Source organism: Eptatretus burgeri, chromosome 14, assembly GCF_056783735.1.
Source record: "Eptatretus burgeri isolate ZD-2024b chromosome 14, Ebu_testis_v1, whole genome shotgun sequence".
NCBI lineage: Eukaryota > Metazoa > Chordata > Myxini > Myxiniformes > Myxinidae > Eptatretus > Eptatretus burgeri.
Window position 1 is genome coordinate 22,789,563 of NC_140974.1, and position 20,360 is coordinate 22,809,922.

Sequence of the window (20,360 nt, forward strand, 5' to 3'; positions counted from 1 at the left end):
TTCCGAAACAGAACTTCCCCTGCTTGTTGTGGACTTGGTGAATGTAATTTTTCATACTTAACCTTAAATTGGTGGCTTCCTGTCTTGTATGGTCACTTTTGCTCGGTATGAATTAAATGCGGGACAAATTTGAGACGTGTCAAACCATTTAGCACTGGGAATTCTGGATTGATTTTTATACACAATATTGAGCCTTCCCTGTAGTGTAGAAAAGACGAAGGCATGAGATCTTGTCTAGTTTTGGGAACTTCCAGGCTGCTTCCTCCCCTACACTGGTAATTCTACACCCCCTCGTCTAGTACTGGGAATGCTGGTCCTACTTGTTACTTTTCACTCCTTGATTCACTGATTGCCAGGCCATGTGCTGCCGAGAACAGGCCCAAGCAGCTGCTGAAATGGAGCCAGATACTTTCCCTGCGTGCGCCCCATCTCTGCAGCATCCACATCCGAACATGAAATAGTGATGGCTTTTCCTGACACGTGCCACTGATCACCTGGAAAAGCCTTCGTTTCCTTAAAAACAGCCCTTCGACGAGTATATATCCGTTGGAAGATTCCAAGCATCCTCTCTTGAACTTTTCTTGAAAATTTTCATCCTCTCTTGAAAATTTCTTTTTCTCCTTACGAACAACAAGTTGGAGGTTTGTTCGTTTCCTTGCCTCGCTTGACATGCGCTTTCTTTTTCCATTTACCGTTTTTAAAATTTGTTTGAAAATGGTTAAAACTTATTAGCAATGAGACGACCCATCTTCAACAACAGAGGCTTCACATATTTACTGTGTCGGCAAATATGGCAGATTTTAATTGTTCACCCCACTTCTCTCCTCCCTCTCCCCATCCCCTCTCTCAATGCACCACATACACACTGGTTCGAATCGAACCCCCCATTTAGGTGAGTGCTTTAGTGAGTGGTTTGCAGCTTCCTTTTGAAACTTTTACCATGATTTAACACCACACTACAAGAGCAACCTCGATCGTAATTAAAATTTCTAAAGAACCCCCCTAAACCACTCACCTAAAGTGCGTGGGCCTCTGTTAACATTCATTTTAATCTGGTTTGTGTTTTAAAACTGTGGAGATTATTTTAACACTGATGTGGAAAAGGAAATGCATGAAAGGTAATTGATATACCTGTACTTGGTATTGAATGGGATTTACTCAACTGCCGTGCCTCAAGTGACTTGGACATTGTTGCGATGTGCTTCTGAGCATACAGACTATTAGAGAGAGATTTGTCATCATCTTATGGGAAAAGCTTCACCTCTCAGCTATTTAGCCTGCGTTCGAATCTCGTCCCAGCTATAAACGGTCATCCTGGTGTTTCACTGGCAGGGTGGTTCGTCAATGTGTCTGCCGTCCCTCGGAAGGACGTTAAACTGGGCGTCCCATCTGCCAGCATTTGTTTGTGGACATGTAAGATCCCGTCATGTCCTTTGTGAAGACTAGTGTATCACCCGCATCCTGAACAAATGACAAATTCCTGCCCTAACCACTGCTGGAGAGGCAATGGCAGACCACTTAGTATTGCCCTTGCTTTGGAAACTGCTTCGGCACTGGCAGATTGTGAAGAGTAGAGAGACAGAGACAGAGACAGAGACAGAGACAGAGAGAGAAAAAAAAACACTTCGAATTTGAGTTGCAAGTTTTAAATTGGTGTGACATCATGACACCATTCGACTTTTTTGTTGATATCATTAACATATAAAATGTTATGTTAATTGATATAATTTTTTTAAATTATTAATTATTTTAAGAGAAAAATGTGTAAATAGAATAATTCACAGTATTATTTATATTATAATAGAGCCGTGTGTGTGTGTGTGTGTGTGTGTGTGTGTGTGTGTGTGTGTGTTTGTGTGTGTGTACGTACATGTGTGGCCATTTTTTTGAAAGATGGCTAAATGGATCTTGGAAAAAAATTCAGTAGTTCATCAATTGGTGCCAGGGAGAGTTTTACATCAAAATTTTTGGATTTTTTTACCGTTCTGTCGTGTCAAAGCCTTTGAAGCTATGTCAAAGGTAATATTAAATGATCCCCAATCCCATTCTTTAGTGGGTGTAGGGAAGTGTTTTAAGACCCCACAAAAAAAATAGAAAAAAAATTTGATTTCTTCAAAATACGAACAGGATTAGAACAGCACTGGGCAATGCCCACTAACCCCTGCTAGTAATTTATAAATTATACTATATATTATGTATCACTGTGTTTTTAATTAAAACAATTTTCATTCATACTGTAAAGCATTCCTTTCATCGCCAAGACCCTGGAAGCCATCATTGCCATCCTACATTTAATATTTAAACACCCTAAAACAACCAATATCAGACTCGTAATATCTGGATGAGCGCACCTGTTTCATAAATCTTTTGTATAGAACACGAAAAAATATGTTTCTCACTTCCCATGTTGCAAATGTTGATAGTTATTGAAATGAAACTGTTGAAAAATTGGAAATTTTTTTTAAATGAAAATGACAAGTAATGTGGTAGTATTGTAACCCAAACCTCTAACCCCCTCCTACACACCTCTGAACATCCACTACACCCACAGTATACACAAGTATGCACTACTTTCCAGTTGAACCTGGTATGGAACAGTTCAAGTAATGTTTGAAGTTTTGTTTATTACTCAAAATGTCCACCTTCTCTTTCCATTAATGTTCTTTTTATATTCGTGAATGAGCTGTTCATGAATTTATTGATTCAGCAACCCAAACAAATGGATTGGTAATGGTAGACCCATCGCTGGGCCCCCAATATACCCAGACCTGATGCCGTGTAATTTTTGTTATGTGGTGCATTCGTGCTGTACCCAAATCAAATTCCCAAACTATTCAGTCCGAGATGAACCGGGTTTAACTGTCAACTCGGAAAAGAACTCGGATATTTTCCTGTCGCATGAAATTAAATTATTACAGTATTTTTTGCAAGTGTGCGCAGTAGAAATGTGTCTTAGTATATGAATTGGATTTGCTATAGAATGCTCATGTTGTTTCTCTTTGTGAGTTTCAAAGCAAAATGTTAGCATAACCAGGCACTGTAATGGTGCACTGCAGCTTTGACACTGCAGCTACCATAACATTATTGCAATATCTAGTATTGCCCTCAATCACCATACATTGTTGGATTAGAATAACAAAACTCAGTCAATCCTTTTTGAGGATATTCGGGTTTTGGAGTGCTCAGCACTCATTACTTTCATCTCCTTGCTGGCTAAGAACCTCCGAACCAGATTAAGGGACTTTCTTCACCGATGCTGGGTTCAATTGTAACACTGGGTGGCTGATCAGGCAGTGTGCCGGGCACCTCATCTCCCCAGGGTCATAATCCAAGATGGAACCCGAGCAGAGGTTCTGAGCTGGCGAGATCCAGTGAATAACTCAAAAAAGATATCTGGTGCATATAACATGTTTACTGAAAAAGGGAGGGGAGAGAAAAGGAGTACAAACAATTGCAATATCATCTAATGCATGCACAAACAGTTACTGTAATCTGCCACTGCAGCTGAGATTGAGGCCATGCATCACCACGTGTGATTGATCTACATACGCCTGATGCAATGCGAGCTTATCTGAGTTCTGAGCTGATCCAGTACCTGGCTAAGTTTTTTTTTTTTGCCAAAATGACTGAGCTGGATCCGAACCGAATTGTTGGTACAGAGTCTCGGGCCTCGGTTTTATCAAGGACATAGTTTATGGGTCGCACCCACAGTTCTTCTATGATCTACGAGATTGTATCACTCGTGCTGTCCAGCACATGTCCCATGAAATCTGTGCAAAAGTTAATGACAATTTCTGTATCAGTAAGTGAGCCCCAAAGGAGTAGTTTATAACCTACTCATCGAACACACACACTCAAATTGCATTGGTTATGCCCTGGACAGCATTAAAGAAGCAATGCAACGTCTCCCTTTTGGTGAAACTAATAAACCAAGAGATATATGTATAAAACCAGCAAGTTCAACTCCATAAGGGGTCAAATCCAGATGTGACAGTTCTATCAAACAAATAACCAAACTAGAACAGCACTTGGTAGAGCGCACACCTCCACCAGGCTGAACAGTTTACGTTTTGTATCCCACTGATAGGCTGGATCTGCATCCAAACAACCAAAATATATTTGCCTTGTTCTTGTAATCTACCCAACTCATCCACCAAGCTTTGTCCTAATCCGTCCACAACGTTTTGAGATATCGTGCTATATATCGTTTTTGGCTCGATCTCTCAATGGTGAACAATCACTTAAAAATTCTCGTATCCGGATCGTGATCTTCACCAACATCTAATGAATTCGATCTTGTCACGCACCCAACCTATTCACTAAGTTTTGTCCGAATCCGTCCACAACTTTTTGATATATTCTGCTCAGAGACAAACGGACAAATATACAGACAAACAGGGATGAATACATAACCTTCGTCTACTTTCAATGGCAGAGGTAATGAGCTATCCTTCCAACACTATAGATCTCTCAAAGATACTTTCAGATTCACAAGTGGCACAGCAAGATCTGTTGTTTTGCTTTATTCCGCCTCGCATGAGTAGGTTAGAAACGTTGTCGGTGGGCAGAACTTCAAGTTTACCTGTGGGATTATAACTTAAGCTTGTATTCATTGATGTCAACTGGTGATGCATGTTGAAGGTGATGGTTATGGTTTTGAAAAAATGGATAAAACATGGCGCCATTATGATCGTGCAATTTGAAGATTTTTCCATATACGGTGGAATAACATTTTCAGGTTGAAGTTACTTTCCTCAAAAGAAAAAATAAATCAATGTCACTGTGAGCATACAGTTATGTCCGAGGAGCTGAAATGGCAGGGAGGTTAGAATCAAGCAGGAAGGGGTTTCCTGTACTCTAGAAACCAGCTCCTTCTGCAAAACGCTAAATACCTAGACCTGTATCTGAGTTTAGACTCGATGTTTTATTGTGATCGTGGGTGGAAGAAGGAGAACAAGTGGGATAATGAGCGAGCCCTGGTACATGTCAGACACTATCTCATTCTCACGCGTCCTCATTTGACCTTGAAATTGGTTTCACAATGATGAGTATATAATTAAATCAAATACGGACTATCAGGAGTCTTTTTGGCATTCCCATGCCTCACTCAGCTCATAAGTCTGGGATTCTTGGTTCAAATCCCATGTACCATGTTTATTTTGCATTCTATATAAGTACACTGATGGCCCCTAATATCTTCTTTATCCATGTGATACAGTTTATGTAAAACTCCTGAATGAGCGATTTTTCAGTTTCTACGACTAATGGAGGAGCTTGTACATAAATCACAAGCAGGAGGATCTCATGAGACACCAGTTTTGTTGTATATACTTCACAAGAACATTGGTAGGCAATAGACTATTAACACAGTATATGGAATTCGACCCTGAAATCACAGCATCATGAGGTAGAGAAGGAATATGCCAAAATAGAGCATAATTAGATTTCTGTATAAATGCATATCAAAGTCTTCATTCCTTAGAAAGCTCCTTTTTTAATCTTCCTTCCACCCTTGTCGTCCCCTCCACAATCTCCACAACTTTCCAGGGAGACATCCAACAACTTTTGATCTCGTCAGACCCCAAAGATGCCTTCACCTACTGTCAAAATTTCAGCCCAGATTGTGAGGCCTTTGCAACGCAACAGTCTTGGGAACAGTCAGTCAGCAAGCAACACGTAAGTGTTAACAGCTCCTTGTGCCCCCTGCTCAAGACCACTGACATACCGGCTCCCTGTGACCAAACAATGCTAAGCCCAGGCTGTGTCGCATTTCCACTGCCTGCTTGATGGATCCTGGTGATTGGGAAAACGTGATTGTGAGTTCACGCCCACGTCCAGATCCTTACAATTGGAAACCTCGGGAATGCCTTAATTGGAGGCAACCAACCTCTCCTTTTATTTTTTAACAAGAGCAGATTTCCACACATTGGATCTTCTTGACCTAATAGGTTTTTTTTCATTTTTGTTTTCCCCCAAAAGTGTCAAATGCAACATACACAAACATTTATGTACATACATTGTTATAACGGCATTTTGCTCGTTCATCTGTGTTCTCTTTATGGTTTTGCTGTTCTTAGATATACCTTTTCTCCTATCGACACATCCTGTCGTGCGGCAGGTCTCCATGGATCTTGATCAGGAAGCAGGTGGCTCGGACACCACACCGACCACCGACGACAAGCCTAAGAGATCTAGGGGCAAAAAAAATCGCAAATCAAAGAGACGAAAAAATAAGAAATCAAGAAAGAACAAGAAGAGGAGGAGGCAGAGACAGCGAGAGCGTGAAGCGGCTGAGGCACTTGTCTTAGGGTCCCAGGTAGAGAGAATCGACCCCCTGATCAAGATCTTCCACACACTACCTGTGGAGATCTGTGATTAATGGATCTTTGTGATCCATTACTTTATCTCTTCATCAGATTGTTAAGTAGTTTTTCTATTATGGACCTCACACTTGCTGCCACTGCTTTTGCTGTTGCTGTTGCTATTGTTATTGTTGTTTGTTGCTGTTGCTTTGGTGTTAGCCAAATTATTTTTCATTGTTCTCAAAAGTTTCTACTTGCTGATGACTTACTCTTGATTTTGTAAAAGGTATGACATCTGGCTTTATATAGTTTGAATGGATGTGATGAAGAAACTTGAAATTGGTCGATTATAGGAAATAGATTGCAAAATATGTAGAGAAAGAGGGAGGTTGGAGGTGAGGGTGGAGGTGAATGGACAGGGGAGTGGAGGAGTGGAGGAGTGGGGGTTGGGGTGGGGAGCATTAAAGATACAGCAGCAGATTCCCTGGTAGGTTCATCACAATACCAAAAAGAGCTCAAAATATTTTCAAATCCCATTTTCCAACGATACAATTCCTTGGACCCGGCAAGAGAAAACCATTTTTTGGAGGGTCATGTGCTGCTTTTAATTCAGCACATGTATCCTTTTTTAACACCGACTGTATTTGAATGCAAATTTATATCGATTTTATCAATAACTTAACGAATGCAAAGGAGGAAATTGTGTATTACTGCCTTTTAACACAAGAAAGGTGATTTGAATCATATATGTCATATATGATTCGTATCGTACAAGATACCTGGACAGCAGGATACCTGGACCTGTACACATTACAAATTTGACATTTTATTTACTCAAACATAGTAAATTATGTTGAACTGCAACCAACACGGATGAATGCACCTTTCTATTATAAGGGTTTTTACCATGCTGAGGATGCCAGGTTCTGGAACGCAACTCGACTCGACAGACTTATTCTATTGCCATCAGATTGTCAACAAAACCCAACTGGATCATTATTGGTCTTCAGAAATGGGGGATAATCTGCCTGGTGTGGTCTACATATTGTTCGAGTCCATCCATTGCGGTTGACTGATTCGGCCTTTCGAGAAATTTGTGATGGGCACTAAAATACTACCTATGACAAGGTATCACCACCAACGATCCTCCAACAGGAATGAAAAACATACCTTCCTTAACAAATTACACATAAATATTTACATCATGCCTGGGTATGTCTATACTGGAGACTGAAAGAATTGTTCACCAAAAAGGTCAAACGAGCAATTTGTTTGCTTTTTAGTCATTCTTTCTCGTAGGGGGATACAATGATATATAGATGTCCTCCACTAGCGAACCTCAGCAGGCTTAGTGAGTATGATATCGAGGAACAGGGTAGGCCTCCCTATTTATTTTTTTTTCTCTCTGCAATGAAAGCCCCTGCTGGAGCAAGTTGCTGGTTTATAAAACGATGCAGGTGGTTGTATGTAAGAGATATATATGTATATATGTATGTATATATATATATATATATATGTATATATATATATATATATATATATATATATATATATATATATATATATATATATATATATATATATATATATATATATATATATATATATATATTAGGGTGCTCCAAAGAAGTCGAAAAAAATAGAATGTTGCTCCACAAGCTTAAAATTATTTCTAATATGATCCAATAACATGCAGAAAATGTTTTAGCTTGATCGGAGGTGATTTAGAGGTCACTCCATATGACGACTTTTAGTCTCATGACTTGAATAAATTAGGGTATGGTCAGGTACGATTATGGGTACTTCTGGATGTCCAAGGTGGAAATGGAGTGCATTTTCGAACTCTATGGGGTCGATTTACTCCAATAAATGACTGCACCGATGTTGAATTCACTACCATTTCGAAAATATGACCTAAAACAAGATTTATCATTACTGGAGTTGAGAAACTAATCCTACTCATTTCGATATTTTCTAATCTATAATTAATTTGTTGTCCGTCTAAACATTTCTTAGAGTGAATCGACCCCACTGAGTTCGAAAATGCTGTCCATTTTCATCTTGGAAGTTCAGAAGTGTACGGATTCGCATCTCACCATACCCTAATTTAATATAATAATAACTAAATAAATAACTAACATATTTTTCATGAATCAATTAATCTAAAACCCTGGATGTTGGGCCGGCTAGAAATAAGTTCAGGCGGGAGTGGAGACAGCAATAGAGGCGGAGATGATAGTGGTATTTGGTAAATGAGGTTAAATATTCTAATAGTTTGTAATTTCATTGATTGAAAAATTAGGGTATGGTCAGATACGATTACGTGCACTTCTGTACTTTCTAGGTGAAAATGGACTGCATTTTCAAACTCAGTGGGGTCGATTTACTCTAAGAAATGTTTCGACGGACAACAAATTAATTACAGATTAGAAAATATCGAAATGAGTAGGATTAGTCACTCAACTCCAGTAATGATAAATCTTGTTTTAGGTCATATTTTCGAAATCGTAGTGAATTCAATGTCGGTGCAGTCATTTCTTAGAGTAAATCGACCCCATAGAGTTCGAAAGTGCACTCCATTTCCACCTCGGACATCCAGAAGTACCCGTAATCGTACCTGACCATACCCTAATTTAACCAACTCATGAAACTAAAAGTCGTTATATGGAGCGACCTCGAAATCACCACTGATCAACTCAAATTTTTTATGCGTGTTATTGAATCATAGTGGAATAATTTAAGGCTTGTGGAGACATCTGAATTTTATTTTATTTTTTTGCTGTTTTTGGACCACCCTAATGTGTACATGTATGTGTATATGTATATATATATATATATATATATATATATATATATATATATATATATATATATATATATATATATATATATATATATATATATATATATATATATATATATATATATATATTGGGTATGCATACTAGTATAGACAAGTGGAGATATTCTAAGACCCATGAGCATTTTGGGGTACAAACCAGCAGATGATGTTTTTCATTCAATTGGACCCTCCTGCTTACAAAAATGGCTGTTCCCAAAAGACCTTATCTTGTTCATCACCTAGAAATGGCAAATCAAAGATGGCCACTGAAAATCAGATTTTTTGGGGGGGGGCTGAATCGTCGAAAGCATTGATTTTTGTCACACTTCAAACATTCGGATTCAGGTAATTTCTGCTTAAATCGAGTCAGAGTTTATCACATATGAAAACCAGACATGGAAATAGTATTAGTGCCACAAAATGTGGGTATGTAATCTATTTTGCATTAACATTTCAAAGATTAAAACACAATGATAAGCCATGCCAATTATGAATGAGTTTGATAATGAACTGTTTAAGTTTTATTAATTAAACTGTTCTCAACCAAGTCGGCAAAGAATGCAAGCAAGTTATTGGCCCCTTTTTGATTATCTCAATTGGTAATCGAGTCACAACCTCACCGATCCCCACCCTGCTCAATCAGCGTATGTGACGCCACAGTCATCTCAAAATTTGCTGTTGTTCCTTAAACACGTTCACATCCCATTTTCGATTTTTCCTCATCAAGTATCTCCTATACATGCATGCCATATTGTTCTCATGGCCCATATACGTGCATGCTTGGGTGCAGTGTTGCTTCGATTTATGACACTTGCAACACAATGTCTGGCATCTGGTTTTGCATTGAAAGTTAGTATTTCCATTCAGCCTTCAGGAATCGGACTGTGCATCATCAGAATGGGAATGTGTCTCCCCTTTTCTCGCTTGCACCCATTGTCAGTCACTGTGGATGTTTGGGTTGTTCACAGACTATTCATCCAGGTTTTATATCCTGTGCATGGAATATGAGGATGAAAGCAAAATCAGTCGCTCTGGCATTCTTCACATATTCTCTCGCTCATCTTGAGGTTTACTGAACCACTTTGGGTCAACAGTTTAAACATTTGGTTCAACATCTCTTTGTTAGCATTTCTTGGAGATGGTTGCTTTTACAACGTCAGGAATCCCCAGTTGATGTCGTTTTCTTGGTGCCATATTATCTCAAACATGAACTAAATTTCCTCTCTGCCATGCCGCAACTTGTGCTGTGTGGAAAGTGTTTTTGCTTTCAAGTGTCTCATCACTGATATCAATGTTGTCTGCAGTAAAGTGGACAAATGTTTCCTGCTAAAGATTAGGTGGGATGGCTGCCCCATTGAGGATGTTCATGGTGCTCAGTGTATACTCTGTCAATACTGTGTTAACTTGTAGCATCTGGTCATCATTGATAATATGGCCAGTATTCGAGAATAGGTTGACTAGCTTCTTCGATCGTGTTTGCTGGTGAAGTGCACAGCCCAAGCCATTATGCTTAGGAGTCAACTTGTGCTCTTCGTTGACATTGAAGACAATACTGTGCACAATGCTGAGGACTTTGGTTTGCACATTTTCCTCTTCGTCAGTGATGATGTCGTCTTCACTCGTTTTGTCAAGGAGCTGTTCCAGCTGAAGAAATATGTACAGACTGTCAGGGATGCTCACTATTGCATCATCTTAACTCACACTGAGTGTGCATGTTCAGGACTGCAGGAAATATCTCTGGATTTTAAGTGCATGGAGAAAGGGTGACAATGGGTCATCTTCAAGTTGGTAGGTCGGCACAGTACTCCTGTCATCAGGATCCGCTGATGCCACAATATGCACTTGTGTTTCTGGGGAATTTACCAGTATTTGGTTTTCACCATGGTGCAGTTATCGGCCAAGTTTAACAACATCCCCCATACAGGACTGAAGATTTTCTCTGAAAGTAGATGTTTGGCTACTGCACGATGCTACCATTTTACTTCTCGCATTTTTTCAAAAAGCAGTACTGGTTTAAGACCTCTGACATTTCAATGACATGACCCTTTTCAGTTTCTTATCGGAATTCCTTGGGGAGCTATCTCATTGCAACGTCAACATGTTGAGTTTCTTTCTGAGTTTTTGCAACGGAATGGTTGAATTTTGTGAGCCACCAAAAAATGGTGTTTACACTAAGACGCTGTCATATCAGCGAGTATCATCCTAAGTTGCTGGTCATAAGAAGCATTTTCGATAATCTGATTGCTCAACTTGATGAAGCTGGCAGGAGAGGCGATGGGTACGCACACTTACCTCTGATCTGAGCTGTCGGGCCTGGGTTTGAATGGCGGACCACCTATAAATTGTCATCAGGGTGATTCATCAATGTGTATGCTGTCCTTTGGATGGAAGTTAAATTGAGCATCCCATGTGTCGGCAGTAGTCATTGGACATTAAAGATCCCACGCAATTTTCACCAGAGCCCTGAACAAATGAGAAACAAACTTCAACCTATGGAGCCACTGCATCGGTGGCACGGGTGCACTCTCAGCAATGATTCAAACGAGCAGCCACCTGTTGCATTTGCAATTATAATTTACGCAAATTAAATGTTTCAACCATTCTAAGTCTTCTCCTTTAACTGTGACTTTTGACAAAAACAGAGCGAACAGCTTGCTGCCTGATCCTGTGGCTATTCCTTTGCATCAGATCACGCAATGCACTGTTACCACGTCTGGTCGAGGTTGTTTGTGTTCAGATCCATTGATGCCCGCAGTCTTTTGAATTTTCCTCTCTCTCTCTGAACTGACTTTAACATCATCTATGCCAAAACATTTAGTGCCAAATCAATCCAAGACCTCAAGTCTATCAATTGCTTCCACATTCTTGGCATCCCTGCATTTTTCTCCTGTTTATGACTGTCTCTCCAAGTCTCTCCACACCATACTCACTTTCTGGGTGAGGCTCTTCATTGCTGTGAGCTTGACAAATAATTCACACACCGAAGGCCACAGAGACTTCCTGCTTAAATCTTAAAACCGGCTCCATATTGATGTGTCAGAACTGAAAAGCTGAATTAATCTGAAACAACATAGAAATGTGCAGGATTAGTTAAGGTAGATTTATAATCACGAATACAGGTGATCATAAATGTCACGAGAAGTCAGCCATGACTTGATGGTACGAGATAAATCAACGATATTTATCAAACCAAAAGGAACAGGAAAAAGTGACACATTGCTCAATTAAGACTATAACCTGAATAAAGCATATACCCTGTCACGCACACAAGGACAATCACCCAGCTATGGAGATGCATTTACATCACACAGTCCCCCCAAGAAAACGGGCCACCTATGAGCGACATCTGCTTCTCCCTCATTAACAAGCTGACACCTACAATCGCAGTTATCAATGCACCGAGGACAATCAACCATGACGTGCAAGATCACACCGGCCAATTAGAAACACACAATGAACAGCCAATCAACACCCCACAATAATTAGTCAATGGGGTGGAGCTCTTATAAACTCCGCATCCATTTGTTTCAGTTACAACCTCCTGTCGATGGATGGAGCATGCTGCCTGAAACATTGAGGCCTACTTTTACTTTTCCATTTCTTCTTTTGCTTTGGAATTTTTAAAAGTATAAATAATATAAATAGCTCTTCTTGGAGCTAATACATGGTGTGAACCATAAACCTTTTTCTTTATTAATCTATATACTTTCCAAACCGATCCAAAAACATGCACCAAACTGGTTGGATAACAGAATACAAAGCTTGTCGATTTTAATTGGAAATTTGGTCCATGAACCACAATATAGTTATTATTACTCGCTATTCCAAGTCTGGACAAAGCCCAATTTCTCACATTTCAATAGTGTTTAATGAGTCATGATACACGGATTGGGTATAGCGATAGATATGTACTGTTGCGAAGTCAATTTGCTTTTTGGCGATTTTTTTTTTGACATTTTTACATGAGAAATACATTTTGGGGACAAGCAGATTCAGATTCAGCATGATCTACATATCCTAAAACCACTTGTTTCCAGCTTGTACTCACAAAATGCCATGGGGACTTTCTGTGGACATTTTCTGATATTTCTACCCGTTTGTACTCTGTTTTGGCTGCCACATGCACTCCAAACCCCAACCTCTCTGGGAGAGCAGAAAGATGGGGTGCTGCCATCACTACCTACTGAAGAGGTGGAGGTCCTGCCTGTGTATGACACCATGCCAAAAGAAGAGCCCTTGAAGGATGTTCAGCCTCCCACTTCAGCGTCACTGTTTAAGGTGCGACCTGAACACTTCATAACCATTCGATCTCTTTTGTCGATGTAATGAGGGACAGGTTTATAAATGTGTATGAACGGTGTATTTATTTTCTTAGCTCATGTGTTGTCGTTAATACATATTCTAATTTAATAATTTCTTTTTTCTCTGAAAACAAAAGATTGCTGAAATATATAGTGGAATTTTTTTAAACCTCTCCCATATTTATACTCCATTTATTCCTCTTCCATTCCATTATTCCTATCTTCTCCCAAACGTATTTCCTCCCCCCACCTCCTGCCCCCCCCACCGCCTGCCTCCCCCCACCGCCTGCCTCCCCCACCGCCTGCCTCCCCCACCGCCTGCCTCCCCCCACCGCCTGCCCCCCTCCCCACCACCTGTCCCCCTCCCCACCGCCTGCTCCTCCTGCACTCCCAATTTATTTTCCTTTTTCTCTCCGACCATCCTCCATTTTGCTCAATTTCACACCATTCCCCCTCTCATCCGTTTGTAATAAATAGATCGTGTGTAATAAATATATGGAAAAAGTGTAGACACAACCTTCCCGGAAAAATATATCTTGTCAAAATAAATCCCTCCTGGAAAGTGTAGGTGTTGGGTGGGCGGGGCTTAGCCTTCAGAAATCAGTTGTCACAGGTAGCCTTCTCATGTGCTACCTCTTCTCCTTTCAGACAATTTGTCTAAAATTGCACCAAAGACTCTACCCTGATAACCTCCCCCCCCCCGCCCTTCCCACATCTCACCCTTTCCTTGAGGGTTTTTTAGGAACCCAGGCAAGTACAGTCTATGTCATCCATGTTGAGGGTCGCTTTTGTTGGCCTGAGTCTTGATGTCAGACAGTTTCTTGTTAGTCCATGCCTGCAGGTCCTCCTTTTAAAATGAACACAATGTCTCTCACCAGCTCCACCTGTTTATTCTCTAAATATATGGCCCAAAAAAAGTTGCAGTCATTCCTACAGCCTGGGGTGTTGGTCTGGATTGATTTTGTTTAACAACATTCATTGAGGGGTTTAATTACAAAGACATAGCTGCCTATGCTTGGTGATACCTCGCAATCAGTGAAGTGCAATTAATGAGGTTTATGGAAACATGTGAACGATGAAAGAACCATTCTGAAAATATATACACATATGCAGTACTCGGTCGCTACTTTATTGTCTCTGTTCGGTTTTGGGCTTTTATGCCAAAGAAGCATCATTCCTGGTTTGATCACATCAATTAATGCTTGAGATGAAACAGAAATCAGATTTCAAAATAAAAAAAATCCATCACATGAAGTGAAAACCTGGAACAATATACACGGGTTCATCGCATTATTTGGCCAAGGTACAATAATTGGAAAGAGAAAGAGAAAAAGAAAAATGACATTCTGCACATCTTGCCTTTGCTCTGTGACAATTGCAAAGCTTTCTTTGTTAAACATTCATTGGTCTTTCAAATTTGCCAGAGATTATTCCAAAACCAAAATCGTTTTGGCAATTCGACTAATAAATTGCATCTGAATACTTAATGATTGATTAATTCATTGATTAAATGCTCTCTTATTTAAAGTGTTGCAAAGAGAGTGGGATGGCGAGGGGACCGGGGGGGGGGAGAGAGAGAGAGAGAGAGAGAGAGAGAGAGAGAGAGAGAGAGAGAGAGAGAGAGAGAGAGAGAGAGAGAGAGAGAGAGAGAGAGAGAGAGAGAGAGAGAGAGAGAGAGAGAGAGAGAGAGAGAGAGAGAGATAGATGGTGGAGAGACCAGAGAGTGTGGGATGGTTTGGGGACCGGAGAGTGTGGGATGACTAGGGGACCGGAGAGTGTGGGATGGCTTGGGGACCAGACAGTGTGGGATGGCTTGGCGACCGGAGAGTGTGGGATGGCTTAGGGACCGGAGAGTGTGGGATGGCTAGGGGACCGGAGAGTGTGGGATGGCTTGGGGACCAGACAGTGTGGAATGGCTTGGGGACCGGAGAGTGTGGGATGGGTATGGGACCGGAGAGTGTGGGATGGCTATGGGACCAGAGTGTGGAATGACTAGGGGACCAGAGAGTGTGGGATGGCTGAGTGACCGGAGATTGTGAGATGACTTAGGGACCAGAGAGTGTGGGATGGCAATGGGACCAGAGAGTGTGGGATGGCTATGGGACTCGAGTGTGGAATGACTAGGGGACCAGAGAGTGTGGGATGGCTGAGTGACCGGAGATTGTGAGATGACTGAGGGACCAGAGAGTGTGGGATGGCAATGGGACCAGAGAGTGTGGGCTGGGGGAGAGAGAGAGAGAGAGAGAGAGAGAGAGAGAGAGAGAGAGAGAGAGAGAGAGATAGAGAGAGAGATAGAGAGAGAGATAGAGAGAGATAGAGAGAGAGAGATAGAGAGAGAGATAGATAGAGAGATAGAGATAGAGATAGAGATAGAGAGATAGAGAGATAGAGAGATAGATAGAGAGATAGATAGAGAGAGAGATAGAGAGAGAGATAGAGAGAGAGATAGAGAGCGAGATAGAGAGAGAGAGAGAGAGAGAGAGAGAGAGGGGGAGAGAGAGAGAGAGAGAGAGAGAGAGAGATATGGAGATATATAGATGGTGGAGAGACCGGAGAGTGTGGGATGGTTTGGGGACCGGAGAGTGTGGGATGACTAGGGGACCGAAAAGTGTGGAATGGCTTGGGGACCAGACAGTGTGGGATGGCTTGGCGACCGGAGAGTGTGGGATGGCTTAGGGACCGGAGAGTGTGGGATGGCTAGGGGACCGGAGAGTGTGGGATGGCTTGGGGACCAGACAGTGTGGAATGGCTTGGGGACCGGAGAGTGTGGGATGGGTATGGGACCGGAGAGTGTGGGATGGCTATGGGACCAGAGTGTGGAATGACTAGGGGACCAGAGAGTGTGGGATGGCTGAGTGACCGGAGATTGTGAGATGACTTAGGGACCAGAGAGTGTGGGATGGCAATGGGACCAGAGAGTGTGGGATGGCTATGGGACTCGAGTGTGGAATGACTAGGGGACCAGAGAGTGTGGGATGGCTGAGTGACCGGAGATTGTGAGATGACTGAGGGACCAGAGAGTGTGGGATGGCAATGGGACCAGAGAGTGTGGGCTGGCTGAGCGACCAGAGAGTGTGGGATGGCTTGGGGACCAGAGAGTGTGAGATGGCTATGGGACCAGAGAGTATGGAATGACGAGGTGACCAAAGAGTGTGGGATGACTGTGGGACTAGAGAGTGTTGAATGGCTTGGGGACCGGAGAGTGTGGGATGGCTTGGGGACCGGAGAGTGTGGGATGGCTTGGGGACCGGAGAGTGTGGGATGGCTTGGGGACCGGAGAGTGTGGGATGGCTTGGTGACCGGAGAGTGTGGGATGGCTTGGGGACCGGAGAGTGTGGGATGGCTAGGGGACCGGAGAGTGTGGGATGGCTTGGGGACCGGAGAGTGTGGGATGGCTCGGGGACCGGAGAGTGTGGGATGGCAAGGGGACCGGAGAGTGTCGGATGGCAAGGGGACTAGAGAGTGTGGGATGGCTTGGGGACCAGCGAATGTGGGATGGCTAGGGACCGCAGAGTGTTGGATGGTTAGGGGACCAGAGAGTGTTGGATGGTTAGGGGAACAGAGGGACAGTGGAGAGTGGGTATGTGTGCAGTCAGGGTGGGGAGGGGGGTGGGATTGGGGGCAGGTGGTTGTGGTGCTATCAACTCTAAAATAACATTTTTTTGAATTGTTTATTTGTGCCCCCATATATCTCACAATTTCAATGTTAAGATATTGAAAAACATCCAAAAATCTCAGTTTCTTTTGAAAGTTTGACACCTATTAGAAGGTTTGACCCTTTTGCTTCCTTTTAAGAAGTACAGCACATGCTCTTTTAATGGCTGTTTTCTTCTACAGTGTCAAAGGCTCATGGAAGAGCTGTCCCACACAAGTCTTGCACACCTGCAGACACAGCCATCAGATGACACTGGGTTTAACTTCTAACACAACACAAGTACAAACATTCACCTAGAGTGGAGTGGTGTAATTTTTTAGGGCAATCTGGGTACCAGCGACGCCATCTTTGTGCTTTCCTCTCTGCAGTCAGTCCCACCCCCCCCCCCCAATCAAGGGATGCTATCCACAGGGTTTGTGCAGAGGTTCGTCCATGCTATATCCTCTAAATGCTGAGCATCAAATGACAAAGTTGCCTGTACTATTTTTGAAGTCCTTTGTATGACCAGGATTGAAATCGAACTTCTGACTTCCCAGACTTGGTTCAAACACTCTAACCATAGTGCCACTAAGTCTGGATTGTAAAGAAGATGATCAAATCTTCGATAACGTTCATCTCGTGAGATTCTATGAAATATTCAGATCAGCACTGTTAAGACAGGTCTCAGGAAAAGATCATTGTTTTTCTAGTTGCTAAGCAATGAAGCTGCCAAACCTTGACTGGGGGTTTCAGAGAGTGAAACAGTGAGGGGAACACAGAGACTGAAATGTATCGCTTGTTATTGTAGTGCAAAAGGAAGTCATTTCCAAAACACAGTGCGCATAGACAAAAAAAGAAACAATGGGAGGCAGAAGTAAGGAACTGAGAAAATGGGTTGAAGGAGGAAAGTGAGGCGGTGGAAAAGGGGACTAAGAATGTAATGGACAATCAAAGGTGAGCGGAATAAAATGGAAGATTGGAAGAAATCTGAAGAAGAGTAAAAACAAAAATGAGGTTTGAAATATTGAAAGATCATGTTCCCATTAGCATTTTTATCTTTATTCCTGCGTCTTATTTTTCATGGTGTAATGTTCTCCAACCCGTGAACATCGACGAATGCTGTTTAGTCTTAAGTGACCATTTCATCATCAGCACTGTGTTCCTGCCAAGGGGTCGTCAAGGTGTCTGTTTAGTGAGCCTCTGGCACTGGGGGAGAAATGGAAACTCAATCCAAACAATTAATTTCCTCTGCCCTGGCCCAGGAAATTCTCTTTCCATGAGGTAGTTGACTACTGGAATGACCGCCATTTGGTGCACCCAACCGCAGAGCTGTGGAATTTTTTTGTGACCTGAGCAGCTGTTACTGCATAAGGCAGCTGGGAGCATTGAAGCTGCTATGATGGCCTTTGTGGCTAATGTTATGTTCTCTTGAAGTCTCAAAATCTTCTGGTTGTTTGAGAAAACTGAAATGGATTTTTTTTTTCTGTTTGAGAATTAGTTTAAACCAAGTTGTTCTTAAAATAACATGGGACCTTTGATGAAGCTGTTCCAAAGTAGCTGTGGATGAAGGTTAACCCAAGATGGTACTTGTTAGGACATTTGACTCAGCAATGATGTAGTGATGTCAGCACGTCCAAGTTTGTGTTGAGTGACAATTGAAGTGGAACTTGAAGGTTTTGTAGGTCACAGCAATGCTGTTCTTGTGGGTTTTGATGGTAGAGGTCCTGGGGTTGGCAGGTGTGATTTAAGAAGGGAGAATGAGTTCTTGCAGTGCATTTGTCGAGGCTCATAGAGGAGCTATTTATTCTAGACACTTCAGCCAGAGATCACTGGGGAGATGGGGTGGATGTTGGTTTGAGATGCTGTTGAGCCGGTAAGTGCTCAACTCTGATCTGGATGAAGTTAAGCTTCAATGTTATTTCCAGGCTCCCATCCAGTTGAGCCCTGAGATGTATCTCCATACTCCTTACCTAAACCTTGTATATGGTGGAGCCATATTGAGGGGTCAGGAGATGAACCACCGATCAAAGAATGCCGAGGGTTGAATTCACAAACTTGCCCTTGGGTTATAAATGAGTACGAAGTTGAAGTTTCTCTCCATTCTGCCAAATTATTGAAGAATGTGGGCACGTCAAGTGTATTCAATGAGTCACGTGAAGACGTCAAAGGTAATTTTCAGGTCGAATTTGACGTCCGTTTTATTTCGTCGAAAATAGAGGTCTGTTTTGTTGAATAATTAGAAAGGAACACAATACAGTAACTTTGAAGAAGTCATTATCACATTTGGAAACTTTTTCACTGTCTTGACTTATTCACTAAACTATAAATGAGATAACAAATATCAAAGTGAATTAATTATCAGTGTGAATGAATGAATGAAAAACAAATGTTTTATTATTATTATTATTATTATTATTTTTTTTTTGCGGGGGGGGGGGAGGTTGTTTCATAAGAAGAAGTGAGCTATAAACCAATAAATAATTTTTTAAGTATGAAAGAACAGCAGGCAAGCAACAGAGAAGCAAGCAGGAAGCAGTGGGGATGAGGTCGAGGGCTTGGTAGTATAATTAGTGAATTATAAATTGTCACAGTTGGCAGAGTGTTCTGACAGTAGATGCTGGGTGGTCTTCTTGAAGGCCTGGAAGGAGAGACAGGACAATGTCAGAGAAGGAAGGTCGTTCCACAAGCATGAAAAGAGTAGAACCGCCTCTCCTTCGATGTAGCTCCCCATGCTAACTCAACCCTCTGACCCTCCCCAACAACAACAGGATATACACATTCATCCAGGAATCCCCTCCTGATTAAACTTCTGAAACTCCCTCCGAATCCTAAAATCCAGGCTTAATACACACCTCAACTCTTTTTTTTTCTCTTTTTTTCCCCCATTTGTGAAACTGCCTTCCAGAAGCTGTTAAACCCCACTCTTCCCTCTAAGGCTTCAAACATACGGTCCACCACCATCTCGTGTCATCCCCCATTTCGTTCCACTCTTCCTCACTCTCCTCTTTTCCTGTTCGTTCATTCCCTTGCTTATCATGTCCAATTGATGCCCCACCATTCTGCTGGCAGTTAATACCCTCTGTGACCTGAGTATTCCATCAGCCTTTTATTTGTAAAAGAAAGGGTACAAAACTGATGGGAAGAGAACTTCAACTTTGCGAGTCTGACAATGAAAGAGTTTGCTTGTTCATCACAAATATGACTACAATTTAACTCGAGGTAGGAGTGCAATAAATTACGTTTAACTCGTGATACAAGAAGGTTGTTGCCAAATGTGCATG

General features: G+C 41.8%; 1 protein-coding gene across 3 annotated transcripts in view; it reads left to right on the plus strand.

Annotated features, from left to right (window-relative positions):
- The window catches only part of LOC147012783 (uncharacterized), a 416,846-nt gene that overhangs the window by 57,878 nt on the left and 338,608 nt on the right, over window positions 1-20,360 (plus strand). For 2 of the 3 annotated variants that reach the window (XM_085853969.1, XM_085853966.1), the window contains exons 5-7: window positions 5,548-5,676; window positions 6,119-6,316; window positions 13,300-13,422. In XM_085853969.1, the coding sequence (XP_085710095.1) occupies window positions 5,548-5,676; window positions 6,119-6,316; window positions 13,300-13,422 (450 nt within the window). The remainder of the gene's footprint in view (window positions 1-5,547; window positions 5,677-6,118; window positions 6,317-13,299; window positions 13,423-20,360) is intronic. The other variant, XM_085853968.1, reaches the window with a different exon arrangement.